The following is a 20,708-nucleotide window of genomic DNA, read 5'->3' as shown; positions in this document are numbered from 1 at the left end:
TTAACCCTCATGCTCCAACTTGAAGGGGGGGGGGGGTATTAGAGAGAATACCCAGATGACGCAAGTTGCAATAAAGCAACTTGCGATGAACTTTACTCCTGCGCTAAAGCTACGATGAACCTCACTCAAGAAGTTATGCGATGAAGCTGCTATAGCACTGAAGCTATGATGCACCTCACCTGAGAAGTTATGCAATGAGGCTGCAATAAACCTCACTCTCGAGAATGAGTTTGTTACCATCCATTAATCGGTCACTGATTCAGTTGCGAATATGTTTTGGTGGTTTCCTTTGTAAATACCATGTCACCTCCTTGTAAAAATTGCCTATATTGAAGAAAAACAATATTTCTCTTCGTCAATTCTACATCTCTAAGTTTTACAGACCACTTTACTAATTTCATCTAAGTGTTAAAAGAAGGAAAGGAGGATAAGGGTTATGAAACCAGACACCGATCAATTGTTGAAGTTCTTGCTCCGTAGACATTCAAAAGAAGACCGTAGGAACTCAACATTAATGAAAGCAAAGATTCTCCTTCACAATCGTTGCATCTTAAGTGCTACCATTACAAGTTGCTAAGCTCATGAATTGGTTTATGTGGAAGTGGTAGAAAAAGAAAATTAGATGATACCTAATGGGTATTTTTGTTATTTCACTTATCTGTTAACGAATAGGGACCTATTAGACACAATTTGAAAGTTTAGGGTACTGTAGATATACGTTTTGAAGTTTCAGGGACTGACTTGACACAACCCATAAAATTCAAGATACTGATCATGAATTTTCCCAAATAATTTTAATAAAAACAATACAACTTTAATGATATAATAGTTGTTTTTGTTCTTAAAAACAAAACCAACCATGCTGTCAAACATGCAAGCAATAGTTGCAATTTCCAATAGAGTAGTGAACACTAAGTAGTTGAAAGAAAAAGAAAACCAACTTATTCAATTGTTTGAAAACATGACCTGTTATGCACACGAAGGAAGAGTTATCACATTGGTCTACCAATGGAGCTGAACTGATTCTCAGTTCTGCTTCTAAGTTTTGTTTCCCAAATATAATTAGGTTGGGGCTGGTTTTTTGTTATCGATTAAACAAGGTTTTCGAACCATCATTGGCCTAGATGGTTGGACCATTTAGACCGGAAACCGGTCGTTTGAATGGTTCCATTTTTACCCTGAATCATCGTCTAGTCCAAAACCGTTGAAATTGTTAAAAAAATTATTGACCTAGACAGTCGAACTGTCGACCTGTTCAACTTGGGCAACAGTTAGCGGTTTGACATTTAAATTTATTTTGATTTATTATTTTATCTTAAAACTAAAATAAAACAAAAAAATAAAATGACAAACATGTCCCAACTTCTAAACATTCAACCAAAGTCCGAACAACCACTTGCCAGCGACCAATATTTGTAGCATCAATTGACGAACATGGTGGAAGACTCTGGTTTGGGGTAAAAATCCATACTCCACGGGTCCAACATCTCTTGAAGGGAACGATAACAACACCGACACCTATGCTTTCGAACATCCAACCTTTGGCGACCAAGATTTGCTACGACTATCAGCGACCACTGTGGAAGAATTACAACAACGATTATTAGGTAAAAAAACTTGCATTTTTTTTTCATTTTCTCTCATATGATCATATCCAAAAACCACCACTTATATCAGCCAATAAGTATTGAGCTGTGGAAACTCCATTAGAGTCGAGAGCTACTGCATAATTGCATCCCCCTGTTTTCTACTTTTCTTTGATGCTTAAACTAGTATATTATTGTATTCTTTGAAGCTTAAACTTTGTATTTATATCATACCACATGTTTTGTTCAAAAGGCTAAACTAGTATATTACTGTAGAATCACATCCCATGTTCACTATAACTTGTGTTTGATGGATGGGTATATATTTTATGTTTCATAATGCATATTATTTATTAGTTATTAGTATCTAATGTATTTCTAATTTCTTATGTCACTACATCTTACTTTTTCATTTGTGATAATAACTTGTATGAGACAAATTCAAAAGTTTGACCTAATTGAAGATGATCATATTGATATTCTGGTAGATTGGGTGGTACATGAGGACAAGAATCCTCCACTACTTGACAATGTTGAAAATGATAATATGTTTTGTGGTGATGGTACAACAAATCTAATATTGGAATTTCAAGCAAACAAAAGATTTAGGGATGAAAGTAACTTGGTTAATATCATCTCATATTATTGGTTTTATATTCTAGCCTTGAGTCTTGAACCTTATGACTAATGTGTATAGAATTCTAATTTTGTCTATTTATTTATTTTTAGATGACTATAATTTTTTCAATGAGATGTTGGGTGAAAATTCAGGACATGGCCATCTAGATGCAGATAAAGATGAAACACACCCTAAAGAGGGAGTCATAAAAGGCTTTTTGACCCACTGATGTAACTCACCATGGGCCATTACTTTATGGAAAATTGTTGGCGTAAGGTGAGTCTCTTTGAAAACCATTTTGTCTTATTTTCATATTTTGTATTTATGAATCTCATGCATAGAACATAAAAATAAAAGCTTTGAGTGAAAGTAAAGCTTTTAGCAAAAAGAATAAGAGGGTAGATTCATGAGGATGCTATTTTAATTTTAGGTCATCAAATGAAGGTATACAATACTTCATTTGAAATAATCCAACTTTTGAAAAGAATGGAATATCATTTTGTTTCACTCCATTGAAATGATATGATTAGTGGGTTAAATTCAAAGTATGAAACTAATATGATTAGTGGGATACATGATACTTCATACACTTGGAATTATGAAACATATCTGTATTTTTTTCTTTTCTTTTTTGCAATTTTTGTGGGATACATGTTATAGGTTTACTTTTGCATAAAAGTGAGGCATGAATCATGAAATTCATCATATAACCTTAGAAGGTTAAAAACTCAAAATAATACTTCATACACTAGGAAACATATCTGCATTTTTTTTTTTTTGCAAATTTATGTGTTTTTTCTATATTTTTTTGGATTTTTTATTTTATTATTTTTATATTTAAACATTTTTAGCTTTTCATATGATGCCCTTTTTCCTATATTTTCTGAATTTTATTTAATTTTTATGGTATTTATTATTATATATAAATATTTTTTGTTTTTTAATTTATTTATGATGTCATGGGTCAAATCATTTGACCCAGATGGTTGAACCACCAAACCAAAAATGGTGCCTAAAACGGTTCCATTTCTGGGTTGGTTTCTAAAACCTTGCGATTAAGACCTAAACTGATTATGTAATTAATAATATATAAAAGTCTCAGTTCATTTTGTTATATTTTATGTCTAAATGTTAAATTTTATAGTGTATATGAGATACTTTTAGAGTTAAAACTTAAAAGAACTTGGTTTATCAACATATAAAGTTATTATTTTTTATTAAGATTATATTATTAAAAACGAAGTTCCATGTTATCATATTAAAGATATAAATTGTAATTAGATCAGGCCCGATTGTCCCGATTCATAATTGATTTCGTTCATATTTTGAGTCTTGTGTTCTCATTATAATTGGGTCAGTACTGCAATTTGGATATCCGACTTGAGAAATTTACAAAACATCAAGCCTGAGCCCATTCAAGTTATAACATATCCCTAACTCGAGCCCGCCCATGTTGCAACCCAATTTTACTACATCACATATCTATAGGATGACCTAACATAGAAACCAAGAACTAATGTACTGTATCAGAGATTTTCTTTCTTTGTACCTCTACCTAAATGTTTATTGAAGCGTTTGAATATTTGTAGTGTAATATTTGAAAATAGAATGTTTTAAAAATTGACCCAAAGGCCGAACTGTTTGTGCCTTCGGGTTGTTGGTCACTGGTTCAATCGGCTAGGTTGAATAGTTCAGACCATGCCACATCAGCACATATATGTGTGTGTGTGTATGTATGTATGTATACACATGTATATATATATATATATATTAACAATAAATAATGTATAAATATGTTTTAGATATATTATATGTATTATTTTATATTTAATTTAATTTTTAATTATTTATTTATAAAAATATTAAAAATTGCAATTTGAAGCCAAAAAAGGTTTTTTTTTTTGTGAAAATAGCAGGGAAAAGTGCCTAGGGCGCTTTGGGACGCATAGATCTCAAAAAGTTATCCAAAAAAAAAAAATCAACCCAATCAAACATCGGAATGCAAAGTTATGGCCCCTAAATATTTTACATGCATTGAATGTACAACCCACAACCTAATCACCGGGTTGAATGGATCAAAGGTCAAACTGGCTAGATCAAATAGTTCTTGACTAAATCAACGATTTTTTATCATTTGACAGGTCTTGACTGAACCCTATCCAAAATCCTGACCAGATAACAATCGAACGGTTCCACCGGCCGAATCAACGGTGGGTTGAAAACATTGGTTTTAATATATAAGTTTGATAAATCTAGCAAAATAAGCCAGTGATCACTTAAAGAAGAGGTAGGCAAACAAAGTAGCCCATGTGGGCCGATCAGCGAATAAAATAGCCCATGAGATCACTTATCAGAAAAGGATTCATATGATTGGCTCAATTTAATACTTCGGAAATTATGGATAGAGATATAAAAAAGAATGAGTAATTAAAGAAAGACATTGGAACGGTAGAGTACAATGTACAAGCTCCTGCGGTGGGCGGTGCATTCCAACTTCCAACAATAAGCGAAAATAAAGAGAGACGTTTGAGAAAAAAAAATGTAAGCTAGGTTTTTACTTTTTAGTAAAAATATAGGCATATATCTACGATAAGAACAAATGTGTAGTGTGCTGGAATTTTCATAAATAAAAGTATAAAACACATGAGCCTCAAGAAAATGTTAAGTTATCAATGGTGATGATGAGCCCTGCCCCAGTTGTGCCCCTGGGCCTAATCCTAATGATTGAGTAATGAGATAGATGAGGGCTGAAGGTTATTGATCAGATTTGAGGGTGGGTCGGTGGGCGGGGCCACAGCCACCACACCAAAATTCTACCAACGTTAATCAACCAATATTTTAGTACTTGTTCGCTGACTTAGTCAGAGGCAGGTCCTCCTCATTTCTCTCTTGCCTCAAACCCGTCCTATTCTTAGTTTGTCTTCTACTGGCCACCTCCTTCATCACAGCCCTTCCAAAAACCACACCACGACGGGAATGGAACAAGATAAAGAAAACCAAATACCCACCGGGAAAGAATTTCTGATCTGCATCCCTTGGAACAGCGGCCCGTTCCTTCCCGGGGAGGACGCAAATTTCCGGCCAAGCAATGGCCGCTGTTCGCTTTCTTTGTCAGTCTCTTTTTCTTTTCTTTTCCTTATCTCGTCTAGCATTAGGATCATCGTCGGATGTGGAGGCGCTCCTCAAACTCAAAAAATCGTTCGTCAATACTAAGGCACTCGATTCATGGACAACTGATTCATTTCCTTGCACTGGGAATACCCCGTGGGCTGGTGTAGTTTGCTTTAATGGCTTCGTCACTGGCCTCCGGCTAGCCTCTATGGGTCTCTCAGGAAATATTGATACAGAAGCCTTGAATGAAATCCCGGGCCTACGTACTCTTAATTTTAAGAACAACGCTTTCACGGGCCCGATTCCCGCTTTCAATCGCCTCATTGCTTTGAAGGTCATTTACTTATCTGGGAATCGGTTTTCGGGGGGAATACCCTCCAATTACTTCTTGAATATGGATTCCTTAAAGAAGGTCTGGCTATCTGGAAATGAATTTACAGGGAAAATTCCAGAGTCATTGGCTAAGCTGTCTCATCTCATTGAACTGCATCTCGAGGACAATCATTTCTCAGGGCATATTCCAGATATCGGACAACCATCATTGGTATCCCTTAACATGTCAAACAACAAACTGGAAGGAGAGATTCCAGCAAGCCTATCAAAATTCGGCAGCAGTTGCTTTGCGGGCAATGGCGGGCTTTGCGGGTCACAAGTGGGCAAGAAATGTGGTGTAGATGCAATGGCGGAGGATTCAATCGGAGCAATATCGAACAGATCAAACCCAAATAACGCACCAGAACACAACAATGTGGCAGCTGCGGCGCTGACGTTGGTTATGGTGGTTCTTTTGCTTGGGGTGGGTGCAATTTTCATCCTGAGAAAAAGGGAGGATAAGTTCAACGTTCTGGGGAGGGAGAACCTAGATCACGCAGTAGAAGTGCATGTCCCGTCATCGGTCCATAGCAAAAAGGGCGATTCTGTTCGGAGAGGGGCAGACTCATCAAGCAAAAGAGGGTCACAGAATGGTAAAAGTGCAGCATCAATGGGCGAACTGGTAATAGTGAATGATGAGAAGGGTGTTTTCGGGCTACCGGATTTAATGAAGGCGGCGGCGGAGGTGTTGGGGACGGGCGGATTGGGGTCGGCATACAAGGCAGTAATGAGTAATGGGGTGACGGTGGTGGTGAAGAGGATGAAAGATATGAATAGAGTAGGAAAGGACGGGTTTGACATGGAGATGAGGCGAATTGGGGGACTACGCCACCCCAACGTCTTGACTCCCTTGGCTTACTATTATAGAAAGGAGGAGAAGCTGCTGGTCTACGAATACATCAACAAAGGAAGCTTGTTATATTTATTACATGGTATGGTATATAATATTAATATATGCCTCTTGATCTTCTTTTGCCATCATCATCAAATTAATTAATATTCATTAATTATTCTTCTTAATTCTCTTTTAATTTAGATTATCTTATTCCAATTCATGTTTGTTGTTTGGTTGGGAAATTGATCAGTATCAATAGAGAGAGAGAGAGAGAGTGAAATTAATCTGCAATCTCCATACATAAATACTTTGTTAACCAAATGCACATATGCATTTTTTGTTTTTCGTATGTATATATATCAGGCGATCGTGGACCTTCCCATGCAGAGTTCAACTGGCCTGCCCGTCTAAAGATTGTTCAAGGAATTGCTCGAGGAATGGGTTATCTCCACACAGAACTTGCTTCACTTGACTTGCCACATGGCAACCTCAAGTCTAGTAATATTCTTCTCAACCCTAATGACGGCGAGCCACTACTGTCCGACTATGGGTTTTGCGCCGTGGTGAGTCCCACCCAAGGCGCGCAAGCCATGTTCGCCTACAAAGCCCCCGAGTCCTTACAATATCGCCACGTCTCTCCAAAATGTGACGTATACTGCCTTGGCATCGTCATTCTTGAGATACTAACAGGAAAATTCCCTTGTCAATATCTAAACAATGGAAAGGGTGGGACAGATGTGGTGGAATGGGTGCTATCTGCAATGTCTGAGAAGAGGGAACGTGAGTTGTTCGATCCAGAAATTGCGAGCGCTACAAATTCGCTTGGTGAGATGGAACGGCTCCTGCACATCGGTGCAGCTTGCACGGAGAGCGTTCCTGAACAACGGCCTGATATGAAAGAAGCCATCAGGAGAATAGAGGAGGTGCAGGTTGAGGGATCCAACAATGAAGGTAGATCACTGCAATTAGCTACTACTCCATCATCATTATCAATGAGGAGAGATGGGTATGCCCAGTTGCCATTGTTGTCTCCTTCCGGTGCACCAAACCTCCTGCACCCTGCTGGTGCTGGTGCTGGGCATCAAAATCATACCTTTGCCTTCACCATTTCATAGTACCACTCATTGCTGGAACAATGGCATTTGGCATGCACTATAATTAAGGAATTTCTTTCGTCCTCCACGGAAAACCAGGAAAATAAAAATAATTAGAAATGAAAGTAAAAACAAAACAAAAATTCCTTCAAATCTTTGCCTGATATCAAGTCAAATGAAATGTAAACATGAGGAGGACATGGATTCAAAACCTGCACAGATGATAAACTAGCTAGTAACTGCATGTGAATTGCAAAATAGAAATAGATAGGGATAAGGCGACGTATATATTTGGGAAAACCAAACAATAGGAAGGATGCCCATCCAACCAAAACTGGTTTTATTTGGGCATTTTTTTTCTTCTTATTTGCATGAATCGTATCAGTGGATTAATGGAGAAAACCGGTTCTGAATAAAGGCTATGTTTGTCAAATGTTGAAAGTGGAATTAGATTTATGTTGTTTATTGGTTTAGGCAATGTTTTATTTTATTGGCTTTCCTATAATTTTGCAAGTTTAGATTTTTCTTGTATTTATTTTTGCAATGAAATTTCTTTGTAACTTACATTTATCTACTTCTTTCAAAGGTATAGAATTCAAATTATTATTTCCTTTTGCTCGTATAGTTTTAATAGCAATTTTTTTCCTTCTCGAATGCTTTTTCTCTCTATATATTTTCTTAATTAATTTCATTCATGCTTTAATTAAGTTTTTATTAGCTAGCTATATGTGCCTTAAAGTACTGATGGATCTGTATCTCAGATGAACCACCAGTGTTATTTCCCTTTGCTTAATTTTATTTTTTTAACTACTAGAGAATAATGAATCCTATAGGTCAGGAGTGCTTCCCTTAATTCATGTGTTATATCAAACACATGAATTATATCACTATAGAGCTTCAGTTCACAACTTTTACTGTATTTTCTTATTTTTGTGAAGCCAAACACTGCCTTATATCCCAATTGGTGGAACCGGTTGCAATTAATAGCACATGTCAAATAGGCCAAAGCCCATACTTTTACACAACCCTACCTATGAAGATTATTACTCTAACTTTTATTTGAGAAAGGCAAATTAAAAACTAAGCATAGCATAGTTATGAGTTGTTCTTGGTCTAGAGGATTAAATTAATTGAATCAATTCTTATATATATATATATATATATATATATTTCTTTTCTTCTGACATACAGGAGGCGGTCTGCAGTCTCAGTGGATGGTCTAGGCGGTGTACATATGCTTGATGCTTCCACCAACTGGGCATATCTAAGCATACAGAAGGCGAAGCTATACTAACAATCATTTTTGAGCTGGTGCTTCCATAGATGCGACCAAGTAATTAGTTAATTAGATACACATCAATATATAGGTAGGAAAAACGAATGCACACAATTTCTGATGGGTTTCTTACATTACATGACTGTATAGAAAATTCAAAGCTCGCTAGCCACCTCTATCTCAAAGAACTCAAATTCTGATGCTTCCTTTGTTTTCTTCAAAATAGACATAATTTTTTTTTCTTTTCCTTTTTCTTTTCAGGCAGAAATACTTGATATATCATTTAGTTTCCGCTCCTTTCAATGAGACAATGACAGACATACAGGATGCTGAGAACCTGCATTTCTATGGGTTCGAATCCGCACCTCCTCAAAGGGAGGAATTAATTAATGCTAACTTACCATCTAGACTACACAGTCATTGGAAATATTTAATTGTTGTTTATGTAAATGAAAAGCAGAGCAATGAGCAATGGTTGGTCAGGGATGAAAATTTAAGCTTAAATATTTCAGCCTTAAAAGTTTTATGCCCATCTTTATAAAGAAAAGAAATGTAGGCATGCATCATCACTATTGTCTCCAAGAGCAAGAGGGCATCAATCCAACACTTTGCCAACTTCTGTTACCCTGTCTATCCCTGTTCGATACATTGTGAGCATTTTTAAACAGAGTGACAAAATAGAGCACTTGGCGTGGAACTATATCTATTCTAGGATTTAAATGTTGAAAGAACGCATCGTTTCTTGTTTCCCAAAGGAATTAACGTACGCATAACAAAATTTAGTTCTATACTCCAGTCCTGACTATCATGGTTTAAAGTTCAAACTTCCCTGGATTTGTGAGATCAGAGATGATGAATCAATTTTTGGCTAAGTACCTCGTCATTCAGTCTGTTTCCAAGTGGCCGATGACTCAGAGGCCGAAGTGGAGAATTTTGCTAGGTAAGGACCTGGATGCCGAGCTGACCAGGCCAAGCTGGGAATGGACTAGGTGCCGAGCTGACCAGGCCAAGTTGGGGGCAGGCTAGTTGTCGAGCTGACTGGGCCGAGCTGCAGATTAGGTGTCGAGCTGACCAAAGGGCTGAGCTGCATGTTAGGTGCCGAGATGACCAGGCCGAGCTGGGAGTGAACTAGGTGCCGAGCTGGGGGTAGGCTAGGTGCCGAGCTGACCAGACTACCGAGCTAGATTGATTGTTGACCTTCGTAATTCTTTAGAGACCTGCAAGGAATCAATGTCAGAGGACCCAGGGTGGCTAACTCGACGAGGTCACTCTGATGCTTAAGTTAGTATTCTCATAGTAGAGTGCGAGCTAAAAATCATAAAGTATGAGGGGTAGAATATGCTTACTTGCCTCCCCTCCATGCCATTGGGGTTGGTGCCTTTATATAGGCATTGTCTGGCGTGGGCTTCACACACCGTATCCGAGATTTCCGAGAGGTCGCCTAAGGGGTCCGAGATTCCTGGAGGCAACCGCCATGCACGTTGACCACCCTACGAATCGTTCGGTACGTGGGCCAACTTCCAAGGATCGTGGGAGTGTTGGGATATGCATGCCGAATTTGTCGGCAAGCACGTCTCATAGGGTGCCAGGCTGCCAAGTCGGCGCCTGTGCCAGGTCGCTAGTTCGGCGCCTATGCCAGGCCGCCAGCTGTGACACCATCCTCTTGGCTAAGGCAAGTTGTTGCCTAAGTGGTTCCGAATGTCACCTAGTTGTTCTGAGATGCCATGTGTCACAATGTCATTGGAGGGCCAAATCCACCCTCATCATTTGGCCCCCCACTCTCAAGTTGAAAGTAACTCGGCGAAGGGAGTAGATTGCTCCTTTTGGCCTGGAATGACTAATTCGATGAGCTCGTAAGCGTCGATCCAATTTGCTTCTCAGGTCGGAAGAGTCCAAGAGTTTGTAGCCTTGGGCTCTAGGAGCGACTCGTAGTCCACTCTCCATACCCTTGATTTTGCCCATGCTGAAGAGGCAACTGGGTCTTATGTGGTGACGAGATCTTTTATCAGCTCGGTACTTTAGCCCTTGGGCTATGGGAGCGACTCACAATCCACTCTCCTTACCCTTGATTTTGCCCATGCCGAAGAGGCGACTGAGTCTTATGTGGTGCCGAGGTCTTTTATCAGCTTGACACTTTAGAGTTATGGCTGCGCTGCATCAGCCTCGTTAGTGACGTCGGTCACCCACTCCTACAAAAAGCTACTGGGAGCTCAACCTATGGGGGCAACACTAATGACTTTAGGTCACCAGCTCGCGTGGGAGCCCTCGAAGGCTCGACCAGCAAGGGCGTCCATGCAGTCCGTTGGCTGCCAACTCCTGTGGGAGTCACGAAGAACTCATCTTGTAGAGGGCACATTGCAAAGAGGACTGATGAGGCTTTATCCGAGTTGAATAAAGTCGGCAGAGCTATTGGCCATCAGTTTCCTGCTTAGTCTTTGAGTTCATAAAAAATGGAAATTAGAAAGTAAGAGCTTTAGTTTCTAAAAGGTGAGAATTTAGCTTTCTGGAAGAAGAGGACTTAGCCTTTCAAAAGATGAGAACTTAGCTTTTTGTAGCGTTTTCCACAGATGGCGCCAATTGATGAATCAATTTTTGGCTAAGTACCTCGTCATTCGGTCTGCTTCCAAGTGGTCGATGACTCAGAGGCCGAAGTGGAGAATTTTGCTGGGTGAGGACCTGGATGCCGAGTTGACCAGGCCGAGCTGGGAGTGGACTAGGTGCCGAGCTGACCAGGCCGAGCTGGGGCCAGGCTAGGTGCTGAGCTGATTGGGCCGAGCTGCAGATTAGGTGTCGAGCTGACCAGGGCGAGTTGGGAGTGAACTAGGTGCCGAGCTGACCAGACCGCCGAGCTGGATTGATTGTTGAGCTTCATAATTCTTTAGATACCTGCAAGGAATCAATGTCAGAGGACCCGGGGTGGCTAACCCGGCAAGGTCGCTCCGATGCTTAAGTCAATACTCTCATAGTAGAATGCGAGCTAAAAATCATAAAGTATGAGAGGTAGAATATGCTTACTTGCCCCCCCCTCCATGCCATTGGGGTTGGTGCCTTTATATAGGCATTGTCTGGCGTGGGCTTCACGCACCGTATCCAAGATTTTTGAGAGGTCGCCTAAGTGGTCCGAGATTCCTGGAGGCAACCGCCATGCACGTTGACCACCCTCTGGATCGTTCGGTATGTGGGCCAACTTCCAAGGATCGTAGGAGTGTTGCGATATGCATGCTGAATTTGTCGGCGAGCACGTCTCGCAGGTCGCCAGGTCGGCGCCTGTGCCAGGCTGCCAGTTCGGCATCTGTGCCAGGTCGCCAGTTCCTGTTCGGCGCCTGTGCCAGGTCGCCAGATCGACGCTTGTGCCAGGCTGCCAGTTCGGCACCTGTGCTAGGTCGCCAGTTCGGCACCTGTGCCAGGTCGCTAGTTCGGCGCTTGTGCCAGGCCGCCAGCTGGGACACCATCTTCTTGGCTAAGGCAAGTTGTTGTCTAATGGTTCCGGATGTCACCTAATTGTTTCAAGATGCCATGTGTCACAATGTCATTGGAGGGCCAAATCCGCCCTCATCAAGAGCATTTTTGAAAAATCTAAGGCCGTTAGCTCTTAATAGTTGTTAATTTTAAGGACTTAGAAGATCAAAATGTGATGTTTTCATTAACCCAGCCCAGCAACCAAGTGTAAAATTTTTGCAAGGCCTAGCTTGTTAATCCTTTCCTCCCACATGTATGCGGCATCTAGCACTAGCACTAGCTCTAGCAGAACTGTCACATTAAACAGCTTTCATCAAAATTTCCATCCACTTGCGGTTGGGCTTTTTTGAGAAATTTTATACTTTGATCGTCAGCCCATAGGAGATCGAGGCAAGAGGAGGCCCAATGGCCCATGCAGCGTTTGTGAATAAGGAGGAGGAACAAGGGAAAAAAAGGTCCTTTTTTTTTGGCATTCTCTTGTTTATATTAAAATAAACGTGAGCATTCTAGTCCCTTCAACTTCCCCTCCCGCGCCTTAATTAATTACTTGTCCGTCGAGTTACAACTTACAATAAAGCATGATGAATTTCGATCTACAACGAAGCTCGAGCAGTGCAATATAAATATATAATTGCCTGTGACAATGGATCTGGCTCTGTAAAGGTGAGCGAGCGATGATCATCATCTCTTTTTTATTCTAAATTAAGTCGTCAACAATCCAAAATTAATAGCTAGTAGCTAATGAAGGAATATAATTAATTTTAATTCCGGTGTGTATACGTAGGCTGGTTTTGCCGGAGGTGACGGGATCTACTCCTCACAAATGGGCGCCTCACAGGCACCTCCTTCAATCAGGGTGAGACTGGTGGCTAGCTCCTGATCGAGCTGGAAGTAGAAGTACAGTGCGTGTGTGGATCGGTGCCTCCATTTTGGCTTCACTCAGCACTTTTGAGCAGGTGATTTAATTTCTCTCAGTTTCAGGCTGTTTTAGTATTATTAATTTCGTGTTTTAAACTATTAACTGAACCATCATCAACTGTTTTTTGGTGGTGGGGGTTGTTGCAGATGTGGATTGTCAAAGATGAGTACATAGAGTCTGGTCCTTCTATTGTGCATATGAAATGCTTCTAGTATAATTGGCAAAATTATTCTACCATTTACTGCCTGCGCCCTTCGCAAATCACTGAATTTTGAATATTACTGATCAAGTGGGATGAATTACAACCCTTGGATCAGAAACCTCTGGTTGATGTGGGCAAGTGCCAATATGCCATCTGGGTTCAGAGTAGTCAAACGTGATGGTGGATGGTTATGACTTGACCAAATAGACCCCCTTGAATATTGATGAATAATTTACATTGCTTATTGCAATGCATTAGCACAAGTGTAGGGGATCTGGACTGAACATAAATACCCCTAATTGCTAACCATCTCTCTCTCTTCCCTAACCTCAAAATACTTGTACAATCAATACATTTTCATCTATTTTAATTTTAGGGTAAATTGCAGATTAGTACTCTATAATTTAGGGCTAGTCTCAATCGCTAACTAACGTTACGTTATATATAAAAAGACAAAAATGTCTTTTCTTTACAATCTCATATCCAGAGAAGAAGAGAAGACCATTACCAGAGGTAGTAAGCAGAGAATTTTTCCTTTCTCTTTTTCTTGTTTCATCTATTGTTAATGGTCCTTGTGATTAATGAATAATTTTTTTTAATAAGTTTATTTATTTGAGAATGACACGAGCTCAAAAAAACATATTAAAATCCATAGGGGAAACATTTTTTAGGTAATGGCTATAAACAATGATGATTTGGGACTTTCTTCATTGCTACTCTAGTTTAGTCTCAAAGAAGAAGACAATGAATAGTGTTTTCTTCTAAAAAGTAAGTTTAAATTTTAGAAATGTTATAAATCACATGTGACATCACGTGCATCAGATAACTAACAAACTACTAACACCGGACACTAAATTGATAGTTTTCAGGAATTCACGTATTACAGTGGCACATTTTGAAATTTGGATATTAAAATGAGACTATCCCCAAAGTAGAGGGTATTAATCTACAATTTACCTCTATTTTTATTTATCAATTATTCAAAACACACTCATATATCATAAGAACAATAAGCAGTGAAAACATTGAATTGGTTGTCCAATGGTATGTTCAAATCATTAACTGCCCATTAAAATTTAATGCACCGATGGAATCTGTTCCTCACATACAGCACCTCACAACAACCTCAGACACATCTCACCGTGCATTGGAAACATCTTCCGTAAATAATAATACATAAGTACGAAAGATGTTCTCAATGCACATTGGGATGTGCTTGTAAGGTCATTGTGAGGCGCCCTATGTGAGAAGCAGATCCGGTCTCCTAACATTGATATTTATATATATGTCGTCGTGCTCTACAATTTGTGACTTTCAAGTTTCAACAATTCACTCGTCTTGTATGTTAGTAGCACTATACGTAGAACTGTTATTTTGGGGTTCCTTCACCCCGCATATAGGTATAATAGAGTAGTATAAGGATACCTTTTGGTCCAGTTTCTCCTATTTTTTTTTTCATGGAAAAGTACGGGCAGGCCTATTGTAGATTTCTGATTTCCACTGCAAATCTATAAATATTCAAAATGTCAAATACTCCCACTCTACACACCAATGCCCGCCCATGAATTGGCATCAATTCCAAGCTGACACCTACCCAAATGTACTTTGGGCCTAAAAACTATGACCCTGGACTAAACCATCATTCTCCCCTTTTTTTCATGCTTGTACGACGATTTAGTGCAATGAATTAGCCTAAGGGCTCTTTTAAAAAAGGGTAAATTACAAAGACCACCCTATACTATGGGGTCTGTGACAAAGACCCCCCTATACTATGACCGTGAGACAAAGACCCCCTTCTGTTAGCTTTCTGTTGAAATACGTCGTTGTAATATTTTTTAATCCCCAAACTACCCTTGTAATAACTATTCAGACAATTGGGAGAAAAACATTGTTCATCTTCCCCAGACATCACTGCTTCTCTCCCTCTCTCTCTCTCCCCCGATCTCTCTTCCCCAACAGGAACAACGTTAACACCACCATCAAAGCCTGAACTTGTAAAGAGATGAATTAAGGAAGAGAAAAGAAACCTAGAAAACAAAGTTTCGCAACCGCATTTGTATTCTTTGGTTCCGCATGTCTTTGAATGCGCCTTCCAATCGGATTGGACGACGTATTCCTTCGAACACTTGTTGCATTTCCATTTTTTCTCTCCATGCTTCCTATAGAAATGTTTCTTTATTCCCGTAAGATCGCCCAAGGCTCTTGACGGATCGTGATGAACACATGAAGGCTCGGGGCAAACCCCTTATTGCAGAGCTCGAACACGAATCTATTTGTTGTCATTAGAGTTTTTGGTGACTGAGTGATCACCTATTCTTCTGGATCTGCAACCCAAATAAAAAATAGAATGAAGGAAAGAAACATGGCAAAGGGATGCAATTTTTTTATATTAATTAGATGTTTATCTTTAATCTTACCTGGGGTTACAGGAAGATTGCACTTTTTCTTTGTTGTCGTTGATGGCAGGGCTGCTTGGTTGCCAGACGAAGACGCACAAGCTTCTGTTGAAGCTATAGAAACAGTAATGGTAGACGAGTTCTCCAACTCCACAGGCATATTTCTCAAAATTCTAGGATTCTTAGGAAAACATACTACGGCAAAATCTGGAGTTCTATGTTTTTTCGTTTTTTTCTTCAAGCGGAAGAATAGAAAAGGAACTTCAATAGGTAACCTAGCCTCCTAGGGTTTCTTTTCAGCTCTTAAGTCTTATCTACCTTTCACAAACTTTGATATATCCACCTACCAGTTCCGATATGTCTCCGACAAGTAATCTAACATAAACTAGAGCTTCAACGACCATTCAAATCATCGTTAAACTCGAAACGCTTACCAGAAGAATACAAGAAACAGCAACAATAGAAGCTAATAAGGTCCCACTTAAACCCAAAATAATGGACATCAAAAACTAGCACCACTTGTCTCCGACCTGAAAACAACCAAATCACCAAACAAAAAGGTAAAATACTTTTAAAACTTTATCAGGTTTCCAACATTTCTCATGCCAGAAATCTTCATATATTTCAATTAGGGAAAATCAATTAAATTGGCATTCGACAGGAATGGATCCATATTTGATCCAATTATAAACGGATCGGATATCCATTTAAATATAATCAATTAATTTGTCCGTTCAGCTCGCTCGGTATAGCATCTGATTGATGGGAATAGGAATTTCCTGTTTCTATGAGAACAGGTGATTAGTCCCCGCGAGCGGCAGCTACCTATGCAGTATGCACAACTGACAACTGAACATACATGTATGTATTCATGAGCGGCAGTAGTCCCCAGGTACGTTCTTTTCTTCTTCACTAACGACACGAGAGAGAGAGAGAGAGAGAGAGAGAGGAGACATGAGTTCGACTAAGAAAGCTTCGGAGATTGCAACAATGTTGACTCTGCAACCTCACCCGGAAGGAGGTTTCTTCTCAGAAACTTTCAGAGATTCTTCGATCATTCTCCCCAAATCTCTACTTCCACCGCAGTGTAAGCACCAAGAAAATCCCACTTTTTTTTTCTTAAACTGATCTGTAAGATAGCTTCCTTTCGGAACATCCACAAAAAGAAAATAATTTTTTTCCTCTTACTGGTGGTGTACATTTCTGGGTCCTTATTAATGGGACACTTGTTTTGTTTCTTGATCTGGGTATATGTAATTTTTCCTTCTACCTTTTGTTTTTCTTTTTGCTGGATTCTGGTATTCAAATTTTAGTGCTGTGAAGTGCAGTAGTGCCTGTCTTCTTGTATGTGAACGATTTGATTATTCATTCTTCTGTGTGTTTGGTGCTTATGTTTGTGATAAATATAGTCTGATTACAGGGAGACCTCTTGAAATAGGGAATTAAGTCGAAGATAATATTGATATGGGTCTTTAAACCATCCAGTGGACATGATGCGTTATCAACCTGTGAAGTGCAAAACGTGATGGTCTTCAATTATATGATCAGTGTAGAAACATTTAATTAATTTGGACCAAAATCATTTTGTTTCTAGTACAAGTTAAACTTGTTCATAAAATTGGATATAGATTCTGGTTATATCTTGAAGTTTCTCTTGACCTTATTGGTACTTGTTCATGAACTTAGGTTTGTTCACTGCTAGCTGTTTGAGTATGTTTTGGCTTACATTCTTCTTAATCTGATGTGTTGGATTTTGGTCTTAGTTATATTGTAGATAAATGGGTATAGGTACTTGTGCTCACATACTAATTTAATTTTTCTGTTATCTGTTTTGATTGGCATTTCATCAAGTTCTCTGATCAGGGCTTACCATCTTACCACACTTTAGTTAACTATCCACAAAATAATTTGGATGTTCATTCTTATGGTTAGCTCATGTAGCTTCTGCAACTCAGCTGTTTTAAACAGATAAAATCTGTTAAAGCTCTTAGGTCTTTAAATGAATAAACCATTGGTTTGGGCTTGGCTAGCAATAGATTATTGATAGCATATTCTTAGATGAATAGCATGTTTAAGAAGTTTAAGGTGTTAAAATTTCATCATTTTTATAGAAATTAGGAGTGATGCTAGATGATATGCCTTTTTCCTATAGCCCTAAGCAGGTGGCAGGGGGTATGCTGGGGCAGCCATGCTTCTCTCCCCTCCCCCTCCCCCCCCTCCAATTTTTGAGAACTCCACATGGCTTATGATGTATAAGGTACGTCCCTCTGAGGCTCTGAAGTCAAAATTTTCAGTACACTGGCCCCTTGTCTGATTCTGCCTTGAGCTGTTTATGCCATGTTATGCTTGCATTGTACATGGGGCTACACCCTTTCTTATAGTAATACTTTTTTTAGATGAAAAAAAATATATAGATAGCCATTGATTAATGGCTGGTTTCTATAGTTTAAAATTTTGGTAGATTCTGATGTTGAATTACATACATCCCCCCAGATGAGCTCTGTTTGTATTGCATGAGTTTGTGAGTCTGCCTGTGTATCTAGTGTGCTTATGATATTATTTTATTTTATAGGGAAAATGTGAGATGGCATGATTTATTATTACGGAGATATGTAACATCACATTTGCATCAGATGTGGAAACTTTGGAACTCAGTTTCTATTAGACTAGTTACTATAATTGATCAAATGTGAAGGTTGTAAACCAGCTTGTTTTGGACCTATTATGTTCCCAAGCTTCAACCAATTTAAAGTTTGGACAGTGCTATATTTCCTAGCCTCAAGGTCTTTGCAATAATTTCTCAGGATTGAAGACAAAAAATGTTCCATATTTGGGCCTCCTTTATTATCCTTTACCTTATTTGTGGTTAGAACATTTTGCCATCTGAGTAAAGCTTATGTGCTATGTGCAGATAAAATTGAGCGCCCTATCAACACATGCATTTACTTCTTGCTTCCATCAGGGAGTGTTTCGCATCTCCATCGCATCCCATGTGCAGAAACCTGGCACTTTTACATGGGAGAGCCTCTCACGGTACGTGGATGGGATTTTGTTTTGCTCAACTGAATTAGGCCATTCCCACCCACAATTCAGATGGGTGAATCATTGATCCATAAATTTTTATATGATGGAGTAGATTGGAGTACTTGTTAATGGGATATGGATCATCCTACCTTATTAAGTTCCTTGGTCCCAATAAGATGGCTTGTAGAAAGGTGGCCTACCAATTAGATGGTCTTAGTGAAACTGAACAACCATCCTGGTTCTGAATAGATATGCTTTTTGATAGTTCAGAGAAATCAGTACATGAAGTAGCAATTTTGATTTTCTTATAGAACGTTGCATTATATTTTGTTTTTGGTAGTTAATATTGCCTGGAAAAGTAAATAGATTTAGATTATGATATGTGAAATATATTATCTCTTAGAAACAATATAAATTCTTTTACCATAAAATATCCCTTTCTTCTTCAACTATTCTCTTCAAAAACTTAAATATATTTTAGAATTAGATCAAAACCACAAGTGTTTTTTTTTTTTTTTTATTGGAAGAACCACAAAGGATTCCCTAAATAACAGAAGTTCCCCCTTCCCCCTCCACAATAAAATACAACTTTTCTGTCAGGTATTGGAGATGAGCGATGATGGGATGATAAAGATGACCAACCTTGGGAATGACCTAGAATCTGGCCAGCGACCACAATACACTGTAGCCCCCAATGTGTGGTTTGGTTCATTCCCAACAATGGACATTATCATTTCTGAAGATGGAAATTCATTTGTGAAGGCTCCAGCCAGGGAGGTTGATAGCCATTACTCTCTTGTTGGGTGCACCTGCGCTCCTGCTTTTCAATTTGAGGACTTTGAGTTAGCAAAACGTTCTGAACTTGTATCGCTCTTTCCTACAAAGGAAAATTGGATCTCTTACCTCACTTTACCTGACTGAAAATTGCACATCTTTAGTACTAATGGGATTTTGTACTTGAGCTGTTCTTTTTCGGGTGATCTGTAGTCTGGATGCTATGCACTTGCTACTGTTAAGAATAAGGAATGACAACACGGAAGATGTATCTTTCCTGGGTTTAATTACTATCAGTCTTGGGTCCCATGTCAGTCTTGTTTGTTCAAACTCAATCCTTTGATCAGATTTCTGCCTCTATGAATTATGTGATTATGTTAATATTTCAGTTAGAATCAAAAGAGTGAATTATCAATCCTCGCATTAGGGCATTACTTAGCACTATCTACTAAAGTATTATTTGTGTGTGTGAGAGAGAGAGAGAGAGTTGTCAGACTGTGATACATGGCTAATTCAACCATTTATCAGATAGAGGATCCCCTTATACCTCTTGTATTTCACTTTGCCGGAGGTTGCATACCCTTAGCATCCATTTGGCATCGTTGCCGTTGCTCTAAAAAATGGTGCAACATCAGCGCCACATAAGAAAAAACAGTGCTCCAGGAAATAGCCATCTGTTTGGAACCGTTTTTTCATAGAAAACGGTGCTTCAAGCCACGCCTTAGAAATTGGGAAGGCATGGCTTAGAGTACTGCCAAATTTGGCGTTTCTTGGAGCTGCAGCTTGTTGCTGTCAATAGGGCAGTAATGTGACACTGGATAATGGGTAGAAGTACAAAAAAATGTTTTTTGGAGCATTGGTACCAAACAGAAAAAGTTGTTGTTCAAGGAAACATCTTACTTGGCGGCAATGATTCCAAACAAAAAATGTATCAGAAAACGATGCTTCCAACCCACACATCAGCAGCATCTGCAGCATTGATGCCAAACATATACTTAACCTACTCTTAAGTCATAACAGGCATTGCCTTTGGGTTATCGT

The 20,708-nt window shown here is 39.1% G+C and overlaps 2 protein-coding genes and 1 long non-coding RNA gene across 6 annotated transcripts; 2 read left to right on the top strand and 1 right to left on the bottom strand.

Annotated features, from left to right (window-relative positions):
- The first annotated feature begins 5,173 nt into the window (after positions 1-5,173).
- On the top strand, positions 5,174-13,839 carry LOC104609387 (pollen receptor-like kinase 3). 4 transcript variants are annotated; one of them, XM_088889329.1, is made up of 4 exons: positions 5,174-6,620; positions 6,887-7,474; positions 13,137-13,308; positions 13,418-13,839. In XM_088889329.1, exons 1-3 carry the CDS (start codon positions 5,294-5,296, stop codon positions 13,154-13,156), a joined length of 1,935 nt encoding a protein of 644 aa, XP_088745455.1. In that variant the 5' UTR covers positions 5,174-5,293; the 3' UTR covers positions 13,157-13,308; positions 13,418-13,839. The 4 variants fall into 4 exon arrangements, with proteins under 4 accessions (XP_088745455.1, XP_088745454.1, XP_088745453.1 ...); XM_088889328.1 differs by lacking the exons at positions 13,137-13,308; positions 13,418-13,839 and adding exons at positions 8,809-8,950; positions 9,155-9,397 and having other exon boundaries at positions 5,175-6,620; XM_088889327.1 differs by lacking the exons at positions 13,137-13,308; positions 13,418-13,839 and adding exons at positions 8,809-8,984; positions 9,155-9,397 and having other exon boundaries at positions 5,175-6,620.
- A 1,664-nt stretch (positions 13,840-15,503) lies between these two features.
- LOC148790541 (uncharacterized) lies at positions 15,504-16,133 on the bottom strand. The gene is made up of 2 exons (XR_016077165.1): positions 15,891-16,133; positions 15,504-15,797 (listed from the first exon to the last, which is right to left on the bottom strand). It is a non-coding gene; the product is annotated as an uncharacterized LOC148790541 (long non-coding RNA).
- Positions 16,134-16,715: 582 nt separating this feature from the next.
- Positions 16,716-20,057, top strand: LOC104609285 (uncharacterized). The gene is made up of 3 exons (XM_010275560.3): positions 16,716-16,956; positions 18,781-18,902; positions 19,494-20,057. The coding sequence occupies exons 1-3, from the start codon at positions 16,824-16,826 to the stop codon at positions 19,812-19,814; spliced, it is 576 nt and encodes a 191-aa protein (XP_010273862.2). The 5' UTR covers positions 16,716-16,823; the 3' UTR covers positions 19,815-20,057.
- Positions 20,058-20,708: the final 651 nt, after the last annotated feature.

This window comes from Nelumbo nucifera, chromosome 6 (genome assembly GCF_055504915.1).
Source record: "Nelumbo nucifera cultivar China Antique chromosome 6, China Antique-T2T, whole genome shotgun sequence".
Lineage (NCBI taxonomy): Eukaryota > Viridiplantae > Streptophyta > Magnoliopsida > Proteales > Nelumbonaceae > Nelumbo > Nelumbo nucifera.
Note: the sequence above shows the minus strand (reverse complement) of the source record. Positions and strands in the feature narration are given on the sequence as shown.